Source organism: Siniperca chuatsi, linkage group LG18, assembly GCF_020085105.1.
Source record: "Siniperca chuatsi isolate FFG_IHB_CAS linkage group LG18, ASM2008510v1, whole genome shotgun sequence".
NCBI classification, from domain to species: Eukaryota; Metazoa; Chordata; class Actinopteri; order Centrarchiformes; family Sinipercidae; genus Siniperca; species Siniperca chuatsi.
Window position 1 is genome coordinate 6,880,926 of NC_058059.1, and position 19,602 is coordinate 6,900,527.

At 39.6% G+C, this 19,602-nt stretch overlaps 1 protein-coding gene across 9 annotated transcripts in view; it reads right to left on the reverse strand.

Annotated features, from left to right (window-relative positions):
* LOC122866149 (disabled homolog 2-interacting protein-like) overlaps positions 1-19,602 on the reverse strand; it is a 146,000-nt gene that overhangs the window by 63,361 nt on the left and 63,037 nt on the right. For 6 of the 9 annotated variants that reach the window (XM_044175442.1, XM_044175440.1, XM_044175443.1 and 3 more), the window contains 2 exons: positions 14,762-14,883; positions 7,857-7,975 (listed from right to left, as the gene is read on the reverse strand). In XM_044175442.1, the coding sequence (XP_044031377.1) occupies positions 7,857-7,975; positions 14,762-14,883 (241 nt within the window). The remainder of the gene's footprint in view (positions 1-7,856; positions 7,976-14,761; positions 14,884-19,602) is intronic. The other 3 variants (XM_044175441.1, XM_044175448.1, XM_044175445.1) reach the window with 1 other exon arrangement.

Here is a 19,602-nt window from a genome sequence, read left to right on the forward strand (position 1 = left end):
ACACAACACCACATTACTCTTGAATTAATAAAGTCCTCTTTAAAATCTTAAACAGAGAGAGATAATGCCATGAAGCCTTATAATCAACACCAAATTAGAGGCATTAAGTCTTGAGATGCTATTGATGGGTTCATTGAATCCATCCTAGTCTGTATGGGATAGAGCTTAATAATGCACAGTGGTAGGTGAAACCTGCTCTGTACAGCATATTATTACCCTGAGAGCTTTGTTTCATCTACACCAAATCATGCTGATGCATTGCAAATGAGATGGCGAGAAGGGAAGGATGCCAAAGAGAGAAGGAGAAAGATGCACTCTTCCTCTGCCTAATTATACTGCTGCAATGAACATAATGAAAGCACTGCTGTTGTTTTTCTTCAGATTGGCAAAAAATCTGTAACTGGGCATTTGATTGTTGTCACTACTAAGTGCATTACTTTTCTGGACAGTCTCCAGGCCCACATCCTTACTGTGTGCGTGTACATTGTGCTAGAAATGATCACCAATATAACACTGAATCAACATTTGAGAAGATCATGTAGTGAGTGAATAAGTGAATGAATAATACAATGGATTTCTTCTCTTACTGAAATATGAAAAAAAAAGAGCGTGTGTCTGTATGTGTGTGTATGATTGTGTGTTGTAGGGGGTTAAGTGCACATGTGATCAACAAGCATGTGCCATTCAGCATCAGGGGTGTGGGCTTGATGGAGGGAAAAAAGGTGGATGAAGAGTTAATAAAGGTAAGTAGTAGTAAACCCCCACAATTCGGAGAGATAACAGGGTTGGCAGTAAGCAAATTATGACAAATATGAACAAGAGGAGATGTGAGGATGAGAATGTTGGTGCAGTGGCACGAAATTAAGACGAGAGGACAGAGAGAGGAGAGAAGAGGATCCAGGGACGAGTCTGTGGGCGCAGGATTGGGTTTAATGTAGCAGAAATCCACCAGTGAACTGCAGCTCCAAACAACAGCTCTAAACATAACTATTAGCATGAACGGAGCAGATAAGAGAGGACCAAAGTGACAAATGATAGCAAAGCAGAAATGGGCCAGAGAGACAGAAGAAATGAACACAAGAGCGAGAGTCAAATGGGAAAAGAGGCAGGGGCTTATAATATGAAGGATTAATAGACGTTGGGATGCTGGAAGAGCAAAAAGTGAATGTCAGTGAGTGAGTGAGTGAGTGAGTGAGATGTGGAGGAAGATGGGAAGAAGGGAGTGAGCAAAAGAAAAGATTGGATATTACAGTCGGACCACCTGGGGAATGTTTACAGAATTTAATAACTCTAAATGTCATCACTTTATTGGATTTATGGATGGATGTCTCTCTCTCTCTCTCTCTCTCTCTCTCTCACACACACACACACACACACACACTCCAACACCCACACCTGCAACAATTACCATGGTACCCATTGGTGTAGCAATAACAGGGGGTTTGTATCAAGGGCTCTTGAATCCCGTTACAGGCAGCCATTCAGTTACAGGCTAAAGCTTCTTACAGCACACATGCTGATACCACTGCTTCACTGCCTTATATGGTCACTGAAATTATAGCATTATGCCTGTCAATCCCAAGTAAGATAAATTGAGTAAGGAATACACATACAACCCCAAAAATCAATTCTGACCCTAACCCCAATAATGAGTTTAGGTACCAATATATTTTTCTAAACCTTTTTTTAAGCTACACACCTTTCAATAAAACAAAATGGATACAAGAGGAGGCTGCTTTTATCTCAGAAAGCCATGCAAAATGTGTATCCATCTTGCCATGTAGGTATGTTTGAACTGTTTATCCCTAACTGCTATTTTCATATCTAAAAGAAGAATAGTTTCAGGGCTGTAGCCACCATAAAGGACACAGAGGTCATGTCAGTATTGTTTCTGGAAATGTACGTTGGTGTTTTAATAATAAATAATAAATATAATAATAAGAAAACCTTATTATATAGAGCACTTATCAAAACAAAGTACAAAGTGCTCCACAGAGAGAGAAATAAAATACCAGAGTGAAAAAAACAATAAAATAAACAGACAGCTCAGGTAAAATCAGGATATCCGATTTCCAATAAAAATGCATCTTGAGAAGAGACTTAAAAGAAGACACTGACTCAGACAACCTTATTTCTTCGGGCAAGTTGTTCCAGAGTCTCGAGGCCTTAATGACAAAAGCTCTGTCCCCTTAGTTTTCATCCTGGACTCAGGAACAGACAGAAGACCCCTGCTTGAAGATCTCAAACTACGTAAAGGTTCATAAGAGATTAAAAGGTCTAAAATGTAATCAGGAGCCAGGCCATGGAGAGCCTTAAAAGTAATCAATAAAGGTCTTAAAATCAATCCTAAAAAAATGTAAAGAGGCTAAAACAGGTGGGATGGGATCATACCTCTTGGTCCTGGTTAAAAGCCTAGCAGCTGAGTTCTGTACAGTCTGCAGTCGTTTTAGAGTTTTTTGATTAACACAAGTGAACATGCATATATCTGAACACATATGAATTACACATGGAGTCTATCTTTAAATGTGACAAATTTCAATTAAAATAAATAAATAAAATAAAGTAAACAAGAGTTTCTCCACAGAATTATATTCTGCAGTGAGAAGACGGGATGGAAACAGAATTTATACCATCATGTAGGGAGATAAAATGTATAGTGAATAAATAAAATAAGTCAGAAAGTAAGTAATCAGAAAAGTTTGAAGACCTTTTTTTTGGTGGAAAGTCCAAAACTGTGGTAGTTATTTTTTTTAAATCCTGGTTCAGGATAATGTGAATTGTGGTAACACTGACACTATTAAGTCCTAACAAGTCTTGTTTATCAACTTTCCCTGTGCTTTAAGTTATTGTTGTACAGCTGTATATTTTATTGTGTCCATCCATTTCTTATACCCATTTATTTTATTCAGGAGCCTCTCCCAGCATGCATCTATTAGATCGCTCAGCATACAGTATTCTATGCAATGCAAACATAATTAAACCATATGCTGAGCAGACTGTCTGAGACAATAGAGACAGGGGACAGAAACAGGAAGCGAAATACGGACGTAATAAATCTGCCATTTTATCCATCTGCTAATATTCAGAGCTGAAGTGTGTGAGTGACGGCAAGAAAAGCCTTCCTGCTGTGTCACAGAAGCAGTCTTTCCATAAACACGCATGAGTCATTGGTGCCCACAGTGCTGAGAATTGCAGTTACCAAAACACACACACACACACTCGCACACAGATATATGCATACGACTACAGACACCGAATCACAAACACATAATCACAATCAGTCAGTTCCTTCCAACCACTACTGTGGTCACAAAATCCACTCAGACAAGTATTCCTATTACATAGTGTAGGGCTGGAAGACGGGGGGTGGGTTACTGCCAACAGCAATGAAGTCATAAATGATTTCGGTGCACTCAGGGAAGCTGTAGGGCGACACTACAGTGTATTTATATAGAGGGCGAGATTATGTAGGTGTGGCAGAATGTTATGAGCCCAGGAGGAGCACAGGACTGGCAGTGTTAGGCAACACAACACACACACACAGACACCGAAGCACTTCTACCTTGTGTGCTTACTGAGTCAAACAACACATAAATGACCCTAAATTACAATGCCATGCAATATCTGATGATCATGATGCAATGGGAAGGAAGGTAGCAGCAGAGAGAGGAGAGAGTGAAAAACTGGACCCCTTCAACATTCAACAGCTCCATAGCGCTACTAGTGGTCTAAAACAACACAGGAAACCTTTAAGGTCTAATTACTGCAGCCAGTTTTAAAGTGTTTAAATACATATACAGCCTTAGAATAAAACTATGTCCTCTATACAAATCTATATTACAATATGTGTAGACAGGAAAAGACAAGTACTCTTGTAGTAATCTTGCTGCACTTGATGAATTAATTTCCATTTAAAAAAACATTATTTGTTGAAATAATATCTTGCAAGTGCTTATTGAAAAAAAAAATACAATGAAATGAACCCCACTATATGCTGCACTGTCCAACTAAAGCACTCTACTGTTGCTGACACTATGATATTCATCAGTGTGTCTACAGAATCCAGGCAAGGTCCGTGTAGATCAGATGAGGGAGCAGAAGCTAGTACGGTTCAGATAATCTCTCAGATACAAGCAAAACGTGTGGAGCAGATCAGACCGGCAGAGAGAGCAACAAGAGATATACAGGGGTATCATCAGGTAAGCGCACAAAACAATGACAGACCATCACATGGAGAAAATAATTAAATAAACATACAATAACCTATATTTATTCAGTGTCAATGAAATGTATCTTGGACTGCAAAACGTTGATGTGAACTGTAAAAACAAAAGGTCTTTAAAAGTAGACCTACTGGCCAAGAAAAAGGCGCAGATTAAGTAATGAGTTTTATATTTAAGAGGTAGATGTATCTATTGATGAGTGGAGATCCATAGGACTGTAAGTATGAAGAACTTGAGGGAGACAACATCATCATTACATTTCTCTCTCAGTGCTCGACTCCGTTTTTTAAGAATCAGTAACTGCACAATATAGATTATTTCATTGTGACCTAACATCACAAATTGTCACAGTTATATTACTCCCCCCCCCCCTGTTTTAAATCAATGTATGGTCATACCAGTTGTTGCAACACAGTAAATAGCAGTGCATACACACAATTATTAATGATTTATTGTGATTTACACCTATAAAGTTAAGGTTAATAGCTCCTGAATAGTGAAGCCTCTACAATTATTTTTGAGGGACAGTAACTTTCATTGTAGTCTACGTTTCCCATTCTGTTGTCCTAATAATTACCTCGATTGCCACAGTGAAAGCTAGAGGGGGAAATGTGCATCCTGTCACTATCTCCAGATGATACAGAACATCTGAAGTCCCTGAAAAAATACATTTTAAAGATAGGTTAAGTGTAATAAAGGGATTTTTTTCTGTAATTTGTTTGTGTGTGCACTGTGTTGATGTGTGCGCCCACACATAGACGTGTTTCTGCTTTGCTAAAGATGGGACTGTTCAGTGAGTGTCCAGCCTCTGATTAACACAGATGAATATTTCATTTTACAAGTCCAGCTGCTCCTCATCTGCAGGTCTCTCTCCTGAGACCGCCTCAGGCTACAAGGCCTAACAATGTCATTACCTGAACGTGTGTGTGTGTGTGTGTCTGTGTCCATATGCCGTGTATATGCTCTCACTAAATAATAAAAATAAAAATACATACAAACTTATGGATGTGAGATGTAACAGGAGAATATATGATTACTGTAAGTAAATGACTGAAATATGCTACATAACTTTCTTACCATATAATGTACAAAATTATATTGTAAGTACAATGTAGTGGTACAGTGTTTGAGATGTACAGTGAATACTAAATGTCCCCTGCATAGAATGCATCTCTCACATTCAAGCCTGCACATCTGCACACCAGGGAGTTTTCAAAGTACAGGATTCCCTCCCTCCTCCTTCCATCTCTCCGTCATCTCATCATCTCACTTCCCTCTTCTCCCAGTTCCCAAGCCTGTCTTCTTCTGCAGTGTCTTCTGCCCTGTGGGGAGGCTGCTCCCAGGCTGACAGGGAGTGTCACTGACTCCTCTCACAACACATTACTCTCTCATTCTGCATTTTTTTCATGCTTTTCTCCCTCTTTTTCACACAAACGCTGAAGCGCGCACACACACACGCACACACATGCTAATATATCCATCCCTTGCCTTTAAAACTTCCAAGAAGAGTGAAAGCACCAGAGTGACATTTCTATCTTCTACTACTACACAAGGATATGTAGGCATGGAGACCTATCATTATATAGGAGTCAATGTGTGCATTTGCAAGTGAGGTTTGTGTGTGTTTCTGCGTTAAACCAGATGAGATAAGACACCTCCTGGACATTCCAATTTCCTGTCCGATATTTGCCTTCTTCGCCGAGCGCTTTATCAGAGGGAAACACATAAATGCTGATAGGTTAGGAAACCATACCGCCATTTGAAAAATAGAGAAGGTGAAGATGAAATTGGAGAGTGATGAGTTTGAAATGGATAGAAGAGTGAGAGTGAGTTTAGAAAGATAGACGCTATAAAAAAATGGGTTGAAGTGGGAAAGAGAATGAGGAAAGACAGCGGGACAAAGAAGAGGAGGTATGAGCTCATTTTGTCCGACTCCACCAGAGGAACAGTTCACCATGTTCCACGGCGAACAATTGGTAGTGTTCCCTTGTGATAGTTTGACAGTGATGTTAATGCCTCATTAAAAGTACGAAGAGTGGCAGCAACTCGGCTCCAAGTTCTGAAACCAAAAGCCGTAGAACATCTCTTCAAAAGAAGCACCTCCATTAATTAAACTCCCCAGATGGACACCTTGGCTTTTTTCCAGACGCAGCAAAGATATCTGTTACTCATGCATGCATGGGAAGACCATCAAAAATCCAGAGTGAGCGGGCAGTGCGATTGCAGGTCAATGTAGCCTGGTCTGGAATCCTAATTAACATAGTTAGGCGAGGGCAAGTATTTGCCAAGTGGTTGAACTCCTAAGGAAATTAGGAGAAGTTATCAGAAACTGGCAATTATCACAGCCTGAAGCGCAACAACATCACATGGGTTGCGCTGTGGACGGAAGACGCAACACTGAGACCACAGATGGCAGGGATGGATAAAAATGGTGGGGCAGCTTGGTGATAACGTTTTATCACAATTATCTTTCATATCAGTTATCAGATATCAATATATATCATAATATAAATTAAGGCGCTATTTCTGACTTCAAAGATTTTCTTAAGCTTAAAATGCCCTTGCAATAGATTCAGAACCTGAAATTGAATAGTTGTATGAGCTGCAAACAGAAAATCTATTGAAATAAATAAATTATTAAAAAAAATAAACAAAATTCTTAAATCTTGTATAAATCCTAAGGTATGAAAGTTGGTGTGACGTGGGGAAAGCACATAGTTTTCATCATGGTTTGTTAATGCGCTTGCACCCTGCATGTTTTATTAGATGGTGATGCTTCAGGTGATAAACTTTCCTGTTGCCTGTCTCTGTTGGCAATGGTTTCCTACTTAGTTAACACTTTACATCCCCTATCTGTTTGATGTTGTACTTTAAGTAGCCTTGCCCTGTTTGGGACTGTCTCACACACTGATGTCTTATTTCTTTGTTTTCCACAACAACTACTACATTTAAGGTTGTTGTGGCTGTTGTGTTGGTGCTTTCTGTGCCGACACGAAAATGTTACCTTAGTGGGTGCGCTGGTCTCTCATAACTATCTGACTTCGCTACCAAAACAATAGGCATGTGGTGTGTTTAGCTAACTCAACCAACCTCACTGTGTTTCTTAAAGACTTCCATATGACTGGTTAGAAATAGCTTTATTTCTGTGATGTGACTGTTTTTTAATACATTGTCAAGCTGTGTAACTTATCAACCGTATATAGACGTTTCTAATTTTTTTATCAAGAGAATGTTCTATTGCGATTAGTGTTCATATGGTTTCTATTGCCCAGCCCCAATGGCGAGACATAGCAAAATAAATCATATGTCAGCATAAGTACAACCTTTTTGCGAAGACATGAGTTGAATGCTACAACCACTACCAAAAACCAAACATGCTATGGAATGACACAACAGAGGACAGGAGATTCATCATGTATTGCAGTGAGAAAGAGCGAGACATATTAGAAGTGACAGATTGGAGTCAGGATTCACTGGTTTTCACAATACACTGACAACACAACATGAAAATATCAACAGTGACCTGAATAACCAGCCGTCAGGCAGAGAGAGGCACCAGAATAGAACAGACATATGGACAAATCCAGCATACACAAACACACACCAGCATCACCACAATGACCAAACACCTACCTGTCATTGTCAACGCTCCTGAAGCCAGGAAGGATGTGTCTGAAGCTGGAGTTGCGGTCAAGTTTGGGTTGACTCTTGGTGCGTTTTATCGAGCCCTTCAGCCGTCGACTTAGAAAGCCCTGACGGAGAGAGACAGAGACAGCCAATAAAACATATTAATACCGACATTTACGCTCCACATTCCTAAATTCTGTGAGGCCGAATGTCACAAATCGTTAAAGGGAAATAAATGAGTATAGATGTTCATATCAGAGTGGGAGTGATGTACACAAAAGTGAGGACAAGGTCAAACACAAAATATTTCCTGAATACAAAGACACATAAAACTACCAACACATTCACAGACAGGACCCTGACAAAACAAGATTCTCAAAGAGCACAAACATAAATGGCTGATATTTATATTTATATTCAATATTTATTAATATTTTCTCACAGCAGTAATTATGCCAGTGTTTGCAACACATTTCTGGATGTACAACCATTTTGTGTTTTATAATTTTCATACACTAATTCAGTGGATACTCCCCTTTATTATTTTTTTCATTCTTCTCTTTGTCTGAGTGTTTACTTCTTCTAACATCTGCAATCACACTCCCCCAAGCACCTCGCCGTCTCCATGGCAACAGTTGGCTGGCATTAAGAGCGAGAGAATATGAACAAATGAGATGTGGTGCAGAAATGGCAGGCTGTTGCAAGTTTTGAGAGACAAAAACCTCATCTTTTTTTTTTAGATTTCACTGCAGGGAAGAAGATCAAGAAGGAGAGGAAGAAGAGGATGAAAAAGAAGGACCTTCAATAAAGAGGGTATATAGGAGAGTGGATAGAGCAACTTAGGAGGGCAGCACGAAGAAAACAGAACTTAAGTGAGCCCGTATGCAGGAGAAAGTAATAAACCAGGTAGTGTTCAGCCTCAGGTGTAGCTTTTTATTCCTATCAAACAACACAGTAGCTTATTCATAGGCTGAATAATAGACTGAACACCTTCAGGAGCCATAATGCGGTGAAGAAACTCATATAACCACAGAGATACCTACAGTGCCTTGACCTCATGTCATTCTCATACATGCATGCATTTCACAAGACGGCGACAGGCAAAACACAGCGAAAAGACCACCCTCCGTCTCAGTCAGGCCATTAAGACACCTGTATAATTACCACCTACTGTGTGAATAGGTCGCCCCGGGCAACAATGGAATAGGGATAATTAGAGAGTGACTACCAGACAGCCTGCCAGCTGATCACAGAGGAGCCACAGCATTCTGATGAACAACACCTGTCATTAGTAAAACACTAAGGGCTAGGAACAAAGACTTGCCAATTTCAGTATATTTAAGGTTACGCCAATCACGAGAGTGTCTCTGTTTCATTAGTGTGTGTCCAAATAACATACTACATACTTATTTTAAGCAGTGTTCACATTGGAAAACTGACAAAATTGAATATACTCACAACAGTCAGTATTCTCACTAAACAACGCTTGATGTTTGAGTGTGCTGTTGTACACTGCTGTCCCACAATGCAGTGCTCAAAGGGAATTGAGAAGCTACTCAGCTGCTAATCATTAAAACAAATTGTGGATGGTGGTGAGACAGCTTGAGGAGGATCTTGGAAAACAAGACAAAAAAAAGTATTAAAAGGGGCAATTTTACACATGAAGTTCAGTTTAATTGTCATCAGGAGTACTACTAATTTCTTCTGTGGCTCTTGAGGGAGCTTTCTGAGTCTGAGAAAATAACTCCGTTTGGGCTTTGAGACTACAAATGTATAGCAGAAAGCCTGCATTACAAACTTAGACATGGAATTTGAAAGATGTGGGAATTTCCCAGGTAGAGGAAGTCTAACAAAAGATGCTATTGAGTTGCATTATGGGTAATATGGGATCCAGCATTTTTGGAGCTCAAACCATACTAGGGCCTAAAAGTCAGGATATGCTTAGCTCTGCTGCTTTGTTTTTGACCATTCTTTTTTTAATGTGTCTCTTGCTAGCTTCTTTGTGGAAGTCTAACACTAAATTGCAGGAGTACTTCTTTAAATTTTTGCAAACACATTTTGCTTTAAATTGGCAGAGGCATTCCAAAGCCGCACTTTGAGGTCTGTTGGCGCAAATATTGCATCATTTCCTGTCGGTACAAAAGGCACACCAATTTGTTGTTACTAACTCTAAAAACAGTAATTATGAAATTGAGTATATATCTGACATGGTATATGTAAGCCTACAGAAAGTAGGCAGCAAATTGCTTACTATTGCCATCTGCCACCAGTGAACTCTGTTCAGGGGCTGTTAGCTAAATGAACAGGGCTGATTCACCTGTTGGTATGAGTGCGGCACCTATGGCTCTTCAGAAAGCACCTACAGGGTTGCTTTCTGAATCAAACTCTCACTCCTCCTCTTAAGTGTTAGCTGTAAAAATACATCATTCACTCCATATGTGTATGTGAGTGTGTGGCATGTGGTTAGAATAGCATAGGCACTATTTTTTACAATGACAAACAAAAGTCAGCATCTGTGCAGTAGGAATATTGTTTTCTTCGACTGTTTTTAGCATCACTCTCAGATCAGCTCCTTCAACAACATGACAGGGCAAAGATGGTAGCGCAGTAGAAAATCGACCCACACATATGCGCAAACAATGACACACACCTTTCCTCATTTCTGGATATCATTCACAATAACCTCCAAATTCATAGTAATTCTATGCCTCTTCCCTGTAGCCCCTAGAGAGTGTGTGTGCCTGCTGCTGCATATTCACAGCTAACAAATTAAAATGTTTCTCTTTTTTCCCTCCATCTGCAGAAATAAGTCAGGGAATAGAAACCTGTCCCTGTAGGCGAGGTGGATTGATTAGTGGCTACTTGTTCTGCTTTTACTTCTCTCCTTCCCCTGATGGAAGGACTGTGAAGAACAGAGGGAGAAAGAGCAACAGAATTGAGAGGAAAAGAGAGAGATGCCAGGAAGTTACACAAACCTATAATTTCTCAGATTATTTAGTATTCCTTGTTCTCCCTGTCACCCTCTCCAGTGCATGTGGACAGAAATGAGACATTAAAAAACATTGCTCTCTAATTCAGTCAGCCTGTCAAAGCTCAAATGTCAAACGTTAGCATTTAATTCACCTTCAACACCTGTTCATATGAGATGACTCAGAGAGCAAGAGAAAAAATATATGCAGGAAGAGAAATAAAGACAGAGACATATGGTGAAAAATAGAAAGGACAGAAATAAAGGTAAGACTGGTCAAAGAATTGAGAAAATGACTGAGTGCCTGCCAGAGAGGGATAAGCTATAGGGGCAGGATAAATGGAAAAAGTGGAGCACAATGTGGAGGTGGCAGAGCATGAGTTGATAGAAAAAGCAATAGAATGAAATTAAATGACGGGTAAAGTGAAGAGAAAAGTACAGCAAATGAGTGAGAAGGTCGCCAGCGGATCAGGGCTCAGCGGAGCACAGCACTAGCTGCAGAGAGAATCAAGCTAGAGCCGAAACGAAAGATGGTCAGATTTCCTCGTCTCAGCATGTTTCCATATGACACCAGTCATTACATATGAAGGAACTAAAGGTTGACATTTCCTGACAACTGAAAAACACAATGTAAAAAGCTTGACCTATCTCCATTATGTCTTGCTGTCTGTGATCAGTTCTTAAAAGCAACGTTGCCTTTGACTCCAACATACACAATGAAAACTGACACCTAATGAGATATCATACATCATGTCATTGTTCTATTGTGTGGTAAAGAAATGCATAAATTGACTCATGGGAATACAATTTCCCTGTGAGCCTGGTTGAACAATACACATACATGCATCAATGCATGAATGAAAAAAACAATTGAATACAGGACATTCATACTGTTGAGATCCCCCCATTAATTAATATCTGTTTGGTATTTCATAAATATTATTGGTTTTGCTGTAATGTCTGGCCCTTTATGTTTCATTTTGCAAACACCTACTTATACACAGAAATATGACAAGGCTATTACAGCCAGTGCAACCTGACAGGGGGCATTACAGTGTCACATGTTAGCGTGAATTTTGATGAGTTCTTTAATTATTCCATATTTCCGTGGCTGATAGCTAATTAGTGGAAGGAGGGGATGGAAAAATCTGATTCAACACGCATCCTCGAAGGGGAGGAGAGGCTGTTTTTCACCAGTCCTCCAGCCCTGGCTTATTGTACTAGCTCCAAAGAGAATTTGACGGTTGTGAAAAGAATGTGTTTGTCCATATTTGCTATGTTACCTTGTATACAGTGCAAATGTGTGTTAGCTTACCTCTGCACATGCCCGTGTGTGTGAGAGTGCATAACAGGCTTGCATACTTGATTGTAATCTCAGCCTGTCCAAGCCTATTAAATCAGCATTAAGAGGACAGCTCAATTTTATCGCTGTGCTTTTTTTTTTATTTATTTATTTTTTTTTCATGAAATTAAAGCAAATGCTTGCAACAAGTTAATTCTATTCCCTTGGCTTGGCAATTCCAGGCTTCCCTAATGGGGACTGATAGAATCAGTGCCTGGACAATCAGCAGGGTGTTCCCTGCTTCCACATCAACCTCTCTTGTCCTCCTCTAGCACAACCTGATGAAAACAAGAGACATACCTGTCCAATTAGACCCCCTGCTATTATTTGAGAGGAGAGGGGAGGTAGGGAGAATAGAGTCAGGGAGAGATTGGATAAGGCGCTAAGTCACAATTGAGAATCAATCCAGCCAGCTAGTTCAATCAGCGGGATGTGGACGTGACAGACTTAGATAAGGTTTGTTTGTCTGCTCTTTAAAGAAGCACCGAATAAGAGAAACTGCCAAGTTGTAACTTTTATATTTAATGTATGCAGTCTTCTAGTATTTCTGAATTGGCTGTGGAAGATTAGGCTTTGGAGAGATTTTAGTTTTCTCTCATGCCTACTGGTGAGAAATTGTTTTTGAGAAGCACTGGAAGATGTGCTTATGCATGAGAGTGTGTGTGTGTGTGCGTGGCATCCATTTGTGTGTGCAGACACTGAGCCCAGTCTCTGCAAAGAACATGAGAAAAAAACATTTTGACAGATTTAGCTCACGGCCTAGGAGGGGTACTTTAGATGTCACCCCAACTCTTTTCAATGGAGGGAGAAAAGTGAGGGGTGGTTTGTCATTGCTAAAAGTGGGGGATACAGGAGAGAGGAGAATATGACCGCCTCCTTGCATGTCTTTCTTTGCATTTCATTTTAATTCCCAGATTATTGCCTGTATCTAATCCATCTATACATCCATCTACATACTGTATCTATTGTCTTTCTCTACTGTACGTGTACCCATTTGATCTATCGGCAAAATCTGATGATCAGCAACATTTTAGTCAAATCTGTTTGTTTTAGTCATTTTTGTTTACTAGTTTGCATCCAACAAAAGTTAATGAAAAAGTTGGTGTGGGAAACTTAGTTGGCTGTGCTACCATCAGAGGCCAGAAGGGGGCAGTATGAAGAAAAGTGCAGGAAAGGGTCAAACATTGTCTTGGGAAGCTTTCTTTGTGCAAGAAGTCACTGCTGCTTAGCAATAAGTGGTCATGTGACTGAGATAGGATGACTTTGCTGCGGTGCTCCTCTTCTCTCTCTCTTCCCTGGAGAGTACAAGGAGATGCTTAAGAGACACTTAATCAATATTTAACCCCCTCTATCTGACCCTTTCTGTCTCCTACAAGCTTTATATTCTTCTTTTCTTTTTTATATCTCTATATCCACTCACTGATTCCTGGTCATATCAAAATAAAACGGTTCAATGACTCAATCCACATTCATTATTAGAAAATCAGCCAGGAAGACATAAAAAGAGCAAACATACATGCACACACTCACAAAGCAGATAACAATCTATAATCCCCAGAAACATCATTTCTGCCTTTTTATATGAACAGATGAGAATTTGGCAGTCTCTAGCTCATCAAGCTGTGGTTTGTATGTGTAACTCCTAAAATAAAGTTTAAACTGTTGCAGTTCATGGAACACTTTATTCTCACTCTGCAGGTGGTCCAACACCACCTGGGTATAGCCTACTTGTTTTATTATTTACTGTGTGCTTTTATTAAGCCTTAGAGCCATCCCAGTTTGTTTTTTGCAGAGACTGTACACTACCTCTTGGTGAAACTTTGAGTGCTGAAGATTTTCAGAAAGAATATAATGTCTTTTAGCCCTTAACTTGGCCCATTAGTGTGCCTGCTACGCCTTTACAAAGGCTGAAAGTTAACATGAAGTTGAAGGATTGTTTATGTGCTGAGTGCTTGCTCTGCTGTCCTAACATATACTGTTTACAGTTCACCTCCAGGTCGTCATCCCCACTCATTATTTATTAATGGAAATATGCACTGCTAATTGCTAATTAGCTTTAAATTGATGACTCATAGTGGAATTTTTTGCTTCATTAACTGGCTGTTTATCTATTGAATTAAACATGGCAGAAAGCATACCGGATTTGAATTAGAGCAAGATGACAGACAAAGGACTGCTCTGTGTGTGTGTTTGACAGAGAGGGGGAGAGGTTTGCTTATAAGTGAGTGCGTGACTGTGTTGTGCGTGCACAGGTGTGGGAGTGTACGTGTTGGCTTACATGAAGCATGTTAAAATTATTCAGTGAAATGCAATGAAAAATCACACAGGATGTAAAATGGCAATGGAGGATGGTGTGCTGAACATAAACCCAAGATGTGTAGATGTGCGATGTGTAGAAGCCAAACATCAAAGGCCCCATTCCAGCATTTGATGTAAATGAGTTTCAGATTGGCATGGGTCCATATGGACACCAGACCAGCCTTCTGTAGACATTGATCTACAACTAAGAGCCTCCTAAGACAAACTAAGGTGCAGGCAGAGACAAAGTCAGAGACTAAAACAAACATATAAGACAGAGACGATACATAAAAACAAACTTACAGTACTCACGGTGACTCTGAATGGTGTGGCAGCAGTGGACGTAGCCTCCATGGCGGGTGTGGTCTTGTCTGAGGAGCTGCCTGGCATGCTGCGTCGGCGTCCTGTCCTCTCTGGAGGAGACTCTGTAAACAGAGACAGATCTTTAAAATGTGGAATTGGTCTTTAAATTGTTAAAAATGTATGTTTAAAGAGTAGCTCGACATTTTCAGAAAAACAATTATTCGCTTTCTTGCCTTGAGTTAGATGAGAAGATCGATACCACTCCTGACTCTGTCCGTTAACTATGGAGCTAAAGTCAGGAGATGCTTAGCTTAGCGTAAAGACTGCAAGCAAGGAGGAACAGCTAGCTTGGCTTTCTCTAAAGTAAAACAAACAAACAAACAAAAAAAAAACAATCAGCACCTCTAAAGCTCACTAATTAACGTTGTCTCTTGTTTGTTTAATCCATACATCGTGTTCATTTGTGAGCTTTAGAGGTGTATTTTTGAGCTTTGGACAGAGCCAGGCTAGCTGTTTCCTCCTGCATCTAATCTTAATGCTAAGCTAATTACATGCTGGCTTTAGCTTCATATTTAGCATACAGGCATGAGAGTGGTGGCAAATTTCTCATCTAACTCTCGGCAAGAAAACAATTCAGTGTATTTCCCAAAGTTTCTATTATATTAAGCCATTCCTTCAACGAGTCAAAAAATATGCATAGTGCCAGAGTGGTACACCTTGCATTTTCAGTCCGACAAAGTACATCTTGTGTGATTGGCTGCCAGTGTGTTATCACTCTTAAAAAGGTAATTCACACAAACACAGGGGATAACAAACTAATTCAAAACAGAAACAACCTAGACAGAGCTCTAAACTGAGCTACAACGCTGAACCAAAGGTAGAGCTTTGACACAGACAGTGTGTTGGAAATAAGGGTATGGAGTTTGGCGTGCCAAATGGGCTCGGAATCAGACTGGCGTGACCTGGGTTTAATTCCAAACTCAAGATGCTTTCTGCTATACGTGAAAGTTTTGATATGGGTGAAACATATTTAACTATGATAAACCCAAACCTTAGCCTAGGATGTTTAAAGCATTCAACATGTGTTTGTGCACTACAGATCTAAGGCAAATGTTGTGTGAGAGCGTGAACAAATAAGTGTTTGTGTTACCAATATATTACCAATTCCTCCAAGAATGTATCAGTTAATCTATTCAGGGAGTAAAAGGCTATTGCTTTCAATTCCTGATTTCCCCAGCCTTTCCGTTACTGAACTTAACTGTGTCTGTTATCTTATTATCTTGTTTGTATCTATCTAAATATATCTCTTAACCTGGACACATAGTACAGCAAAGTATCAGATCAGTATGAAAGAGCTGTGAAAGGGTTCTGGAGTCAAAGACTGTGCATGTGTGTGGAAGCAAATCTGGACATGTCCGAGAAGAATGCGGGTGATGTCGAGCATGCATGTCTCTCATTTCAGATTTCAGAGAGCCATCACTGCTAACTGCTAGCTCATAGGTAGAGAGCAAACTGTCGACATTTTAGCCAGTTGGTGAACTTATACAATCCCAAATGATGAATGGAAAGTTATTTAGACCACTATGTTCTGTACGTAAGTTGAAACTTTAAGTACAAGACATTCTAACATGTCACAGTTGAGCAACTGTTTATAGCCAAGCTTCCCACAATGGCGGTCTTGTGTAGGTCAACAAATTTTATTTGGGATACACGCTGAAAAGTAAATAAGAAAACAAGCCTAAAACAAAAAATGTGTATAACTAGGTCAATATACTGATATATTCTTTTGAAACACATGGGGTCACTGCGTCACTGAGGCTGTGTTAGATTATTTAAATGAGATCTTTGACTGTCTGCAAGATTGGAAACTAATGAAATTAGTGTTAAGTGTGTGTGGCAGTGTGACTAATAAGGATGAAACTGCATTATGAAGCAAATCCTCCTCCTCTCTCATTCTCTCTCTCTCTCTCTCTCTCTCACACACACACACACACACACTATACTAGTATATAATATGTATTAGGAGCATTCACTATTTTATTGGGAACTACTGACTGCTGATCTAATCATCTCCAGATTTGGTATGCAAATCAGGATTTTTTTTTGGATGTTATAGTTACTCATATCTCCAACTGTTTTCTTAATTTAATACTTAAAATTAATCTGTAAAATCAAAATGCGATAAGATTTGGCCAATATATGACTTTACAGCACTGAACTTGACAGTGCTTTGACACCACCAACTGCTGATTTTTGTATCAATTTTCATTTTTAACTTTTCACTCTATAATATGCAACTAAACAAAAGAGAGAGGCACAAATTAGCATATTTTGGTACAAATACTGGCTTCAGCTAAATGAGGACTGTAGTGATCAAATACTGCAATGATATTACCAAAAATGGGATGGACTCAATTTCATGCCAAACATGTTTGTGCCTAATATGATATTTGCATATAAAGCATCTCTAATAAGCCACACACACAATAATTCACACTTGGAATATGTTGTGTTCGTCAGTGATATCTTTTCTATTAGATTGTCAAGCTGAGCTCTGCTAAATTAGCTGTTTAGCAGACTGGTTGTCCGAATTAGCGCACAGTGTAATTGAAGAATGAATGGAGGAATAGCAGAGCACTGCCTAGTATCCCAACCCACATGATTCTCCCTAACATAAACACAGTCCGCAACAACAAACAGCAGACAAACACAACATGCTCTGACACAGAGCAGATGTCCTCTGTTACTAAATCAAATCTCTATAATTGAAAACCGGAACCATCTGGATCCTCTGAGCAGTGATCCATTGCTCTGTGGAGGTAAGGAGGATTTAATGTTAAACGAGCTTAGTCTCTGTGTCACAGAGATACTGTACGTTAAGCCTGTCTTGGTTTTTGTATTCCAGAGGTGAGAAATTTGGAGTTAGAGAGAAGACATCTGCATTAGCCTCATTTAACATCACTATTTCAGTACACAGAAGGACACAAGACTCAGGAGGTGACTGATGAGAGATGGTCCAAGTCAAGTGTTAAGTCTGTCAATGCTGTCTGCATGTCTGTCAAGTCTCAAGTACTTGAAGGAGAGTCCATGTCAAGTTACAAGTCTTCATAAGCAAATTACAAGTCTAGTCAAAATGCAAGACTTTCAGGTCTCTAAATCTTTTAAAATGACACAACATTTTAACATTTTCAAAGCTGTGTTGAGTCATTTCAATGCAAAGGTCCAACAATTTAATATGGCGTATGGCCATACAAGCCCTACCCTGTTGCGGTTGTATCTATTTTTCTATAAGTTTACTAGTCAAAACATCAGGCTCAAATTTATTCATTTATGTTCACAAGTATCAAGTCAAGTTTCAAGGGTGTAAAGTCTCATATAGTTTAAATCTCACAGCAGTCAAATCCAAGTCAAATGTCAAGTCTTCACTGGCAAAGGCCATGACCGCATGCACAATGTATCACTAACGGGATGATCATCAGTGTCTCGGGATATATTACTGATGTTTGTCTGGACTCTATGACTGTCTAGTGGAGTTCTTTCAACATCAGACTCTTCATCTGTGCAGCTTCAGTTGTCTCATTAAGTGGCAGCTCTGGATAAAATGTTACAAGGGCCAAAATACTAAAAATGCATCAATAATTCTAAATGATGTCAGGAGATGAATGCGTGGGGAAGTGGGCACATAAAAACCTGCTCAATCCATTATCATTGTACAACATGATGTACTGGTATACTAACAGAACATTTGAAAAACAAAAATAAAAAATTACTGTCTGTCTCACTTTGTCATTGTAACAAACAAACATGGAGGCATTGAAATATCTGTTGCCATGACAACAAGTGTATTTAGTCATTTTAAGCCTGAAAATAATTCATGAGCAAATAGGGCTGATTAGGCAATCATGAACACTGACTGAATTAAGTCAGCAGTTTGAATTTCTGCTACTCTCACAAATTATGTCTGCAGTCAACTGGATTTCCCCTTCTAGACTTCTGAATTTCTTAACGGAAATCTCCCCACTTGTTTGCAGCTGGCTGCTATGAGCGCTCAGTGGAAAGCTCACACACACACACAAACACACATAATTTAGACGTGAACTAATTGCTGTGTGTAATTGCAGTGTGTGCTTCCACACGTTTTCACCATCTGCGTGTAATGTATCTTTACAAATGCATGGAAAATTTCCCTTGCTATAACTGGCTCCTGTGCCTGACTCTAACCCCCTAACCAACAGCAAACAGTAAACAGACACTCACGCTCAATAAAACTTCAAGTTTTGTATGGCATGTGGTGGCTGGTTTCAGATTGTTAACACTTCTCGTTTAGTCTGTCGAACAGTTGCTGATTAAGATATTTTGGTATCTGAGTGTGTGTTTGGGAGCATCTAGCATGCAAAGCTCTGTTTGTAAGGTCAATCAAAGGGTCAGAGGGCCCCACAGACAACAGCTGTTGTGTCAAAAGATGAGGTATCTTTGAACTACCAAGTCTGGAGGCTACCAAGTCTCCAGTCTATTCCTTATATATCATTTTCTTCTTATCCTTATCCTCCACCTTCTTTTTCTTATCATGATCGTATAATTGTAGTTCTCCTTCACCAGTCCACTTTCTTCCCCTCCCTCTGTGCTCTCCGATTAATGTTCTCTTCAAACCTCCATCAGTGAATTTTCTTACTGTATCATCCCATCTTCATCTCCTACATCAAATCAAATTGAATTCTCATCTGCTGTTACCTCCTCATTGCACCACTCTTCCTTTTATTCTCTATCCTTTCACCTTTCCCAGAAGCACATACCACCACCTCTCCATCCTCTATCACCATCTACCCACAAATAGAGCCATT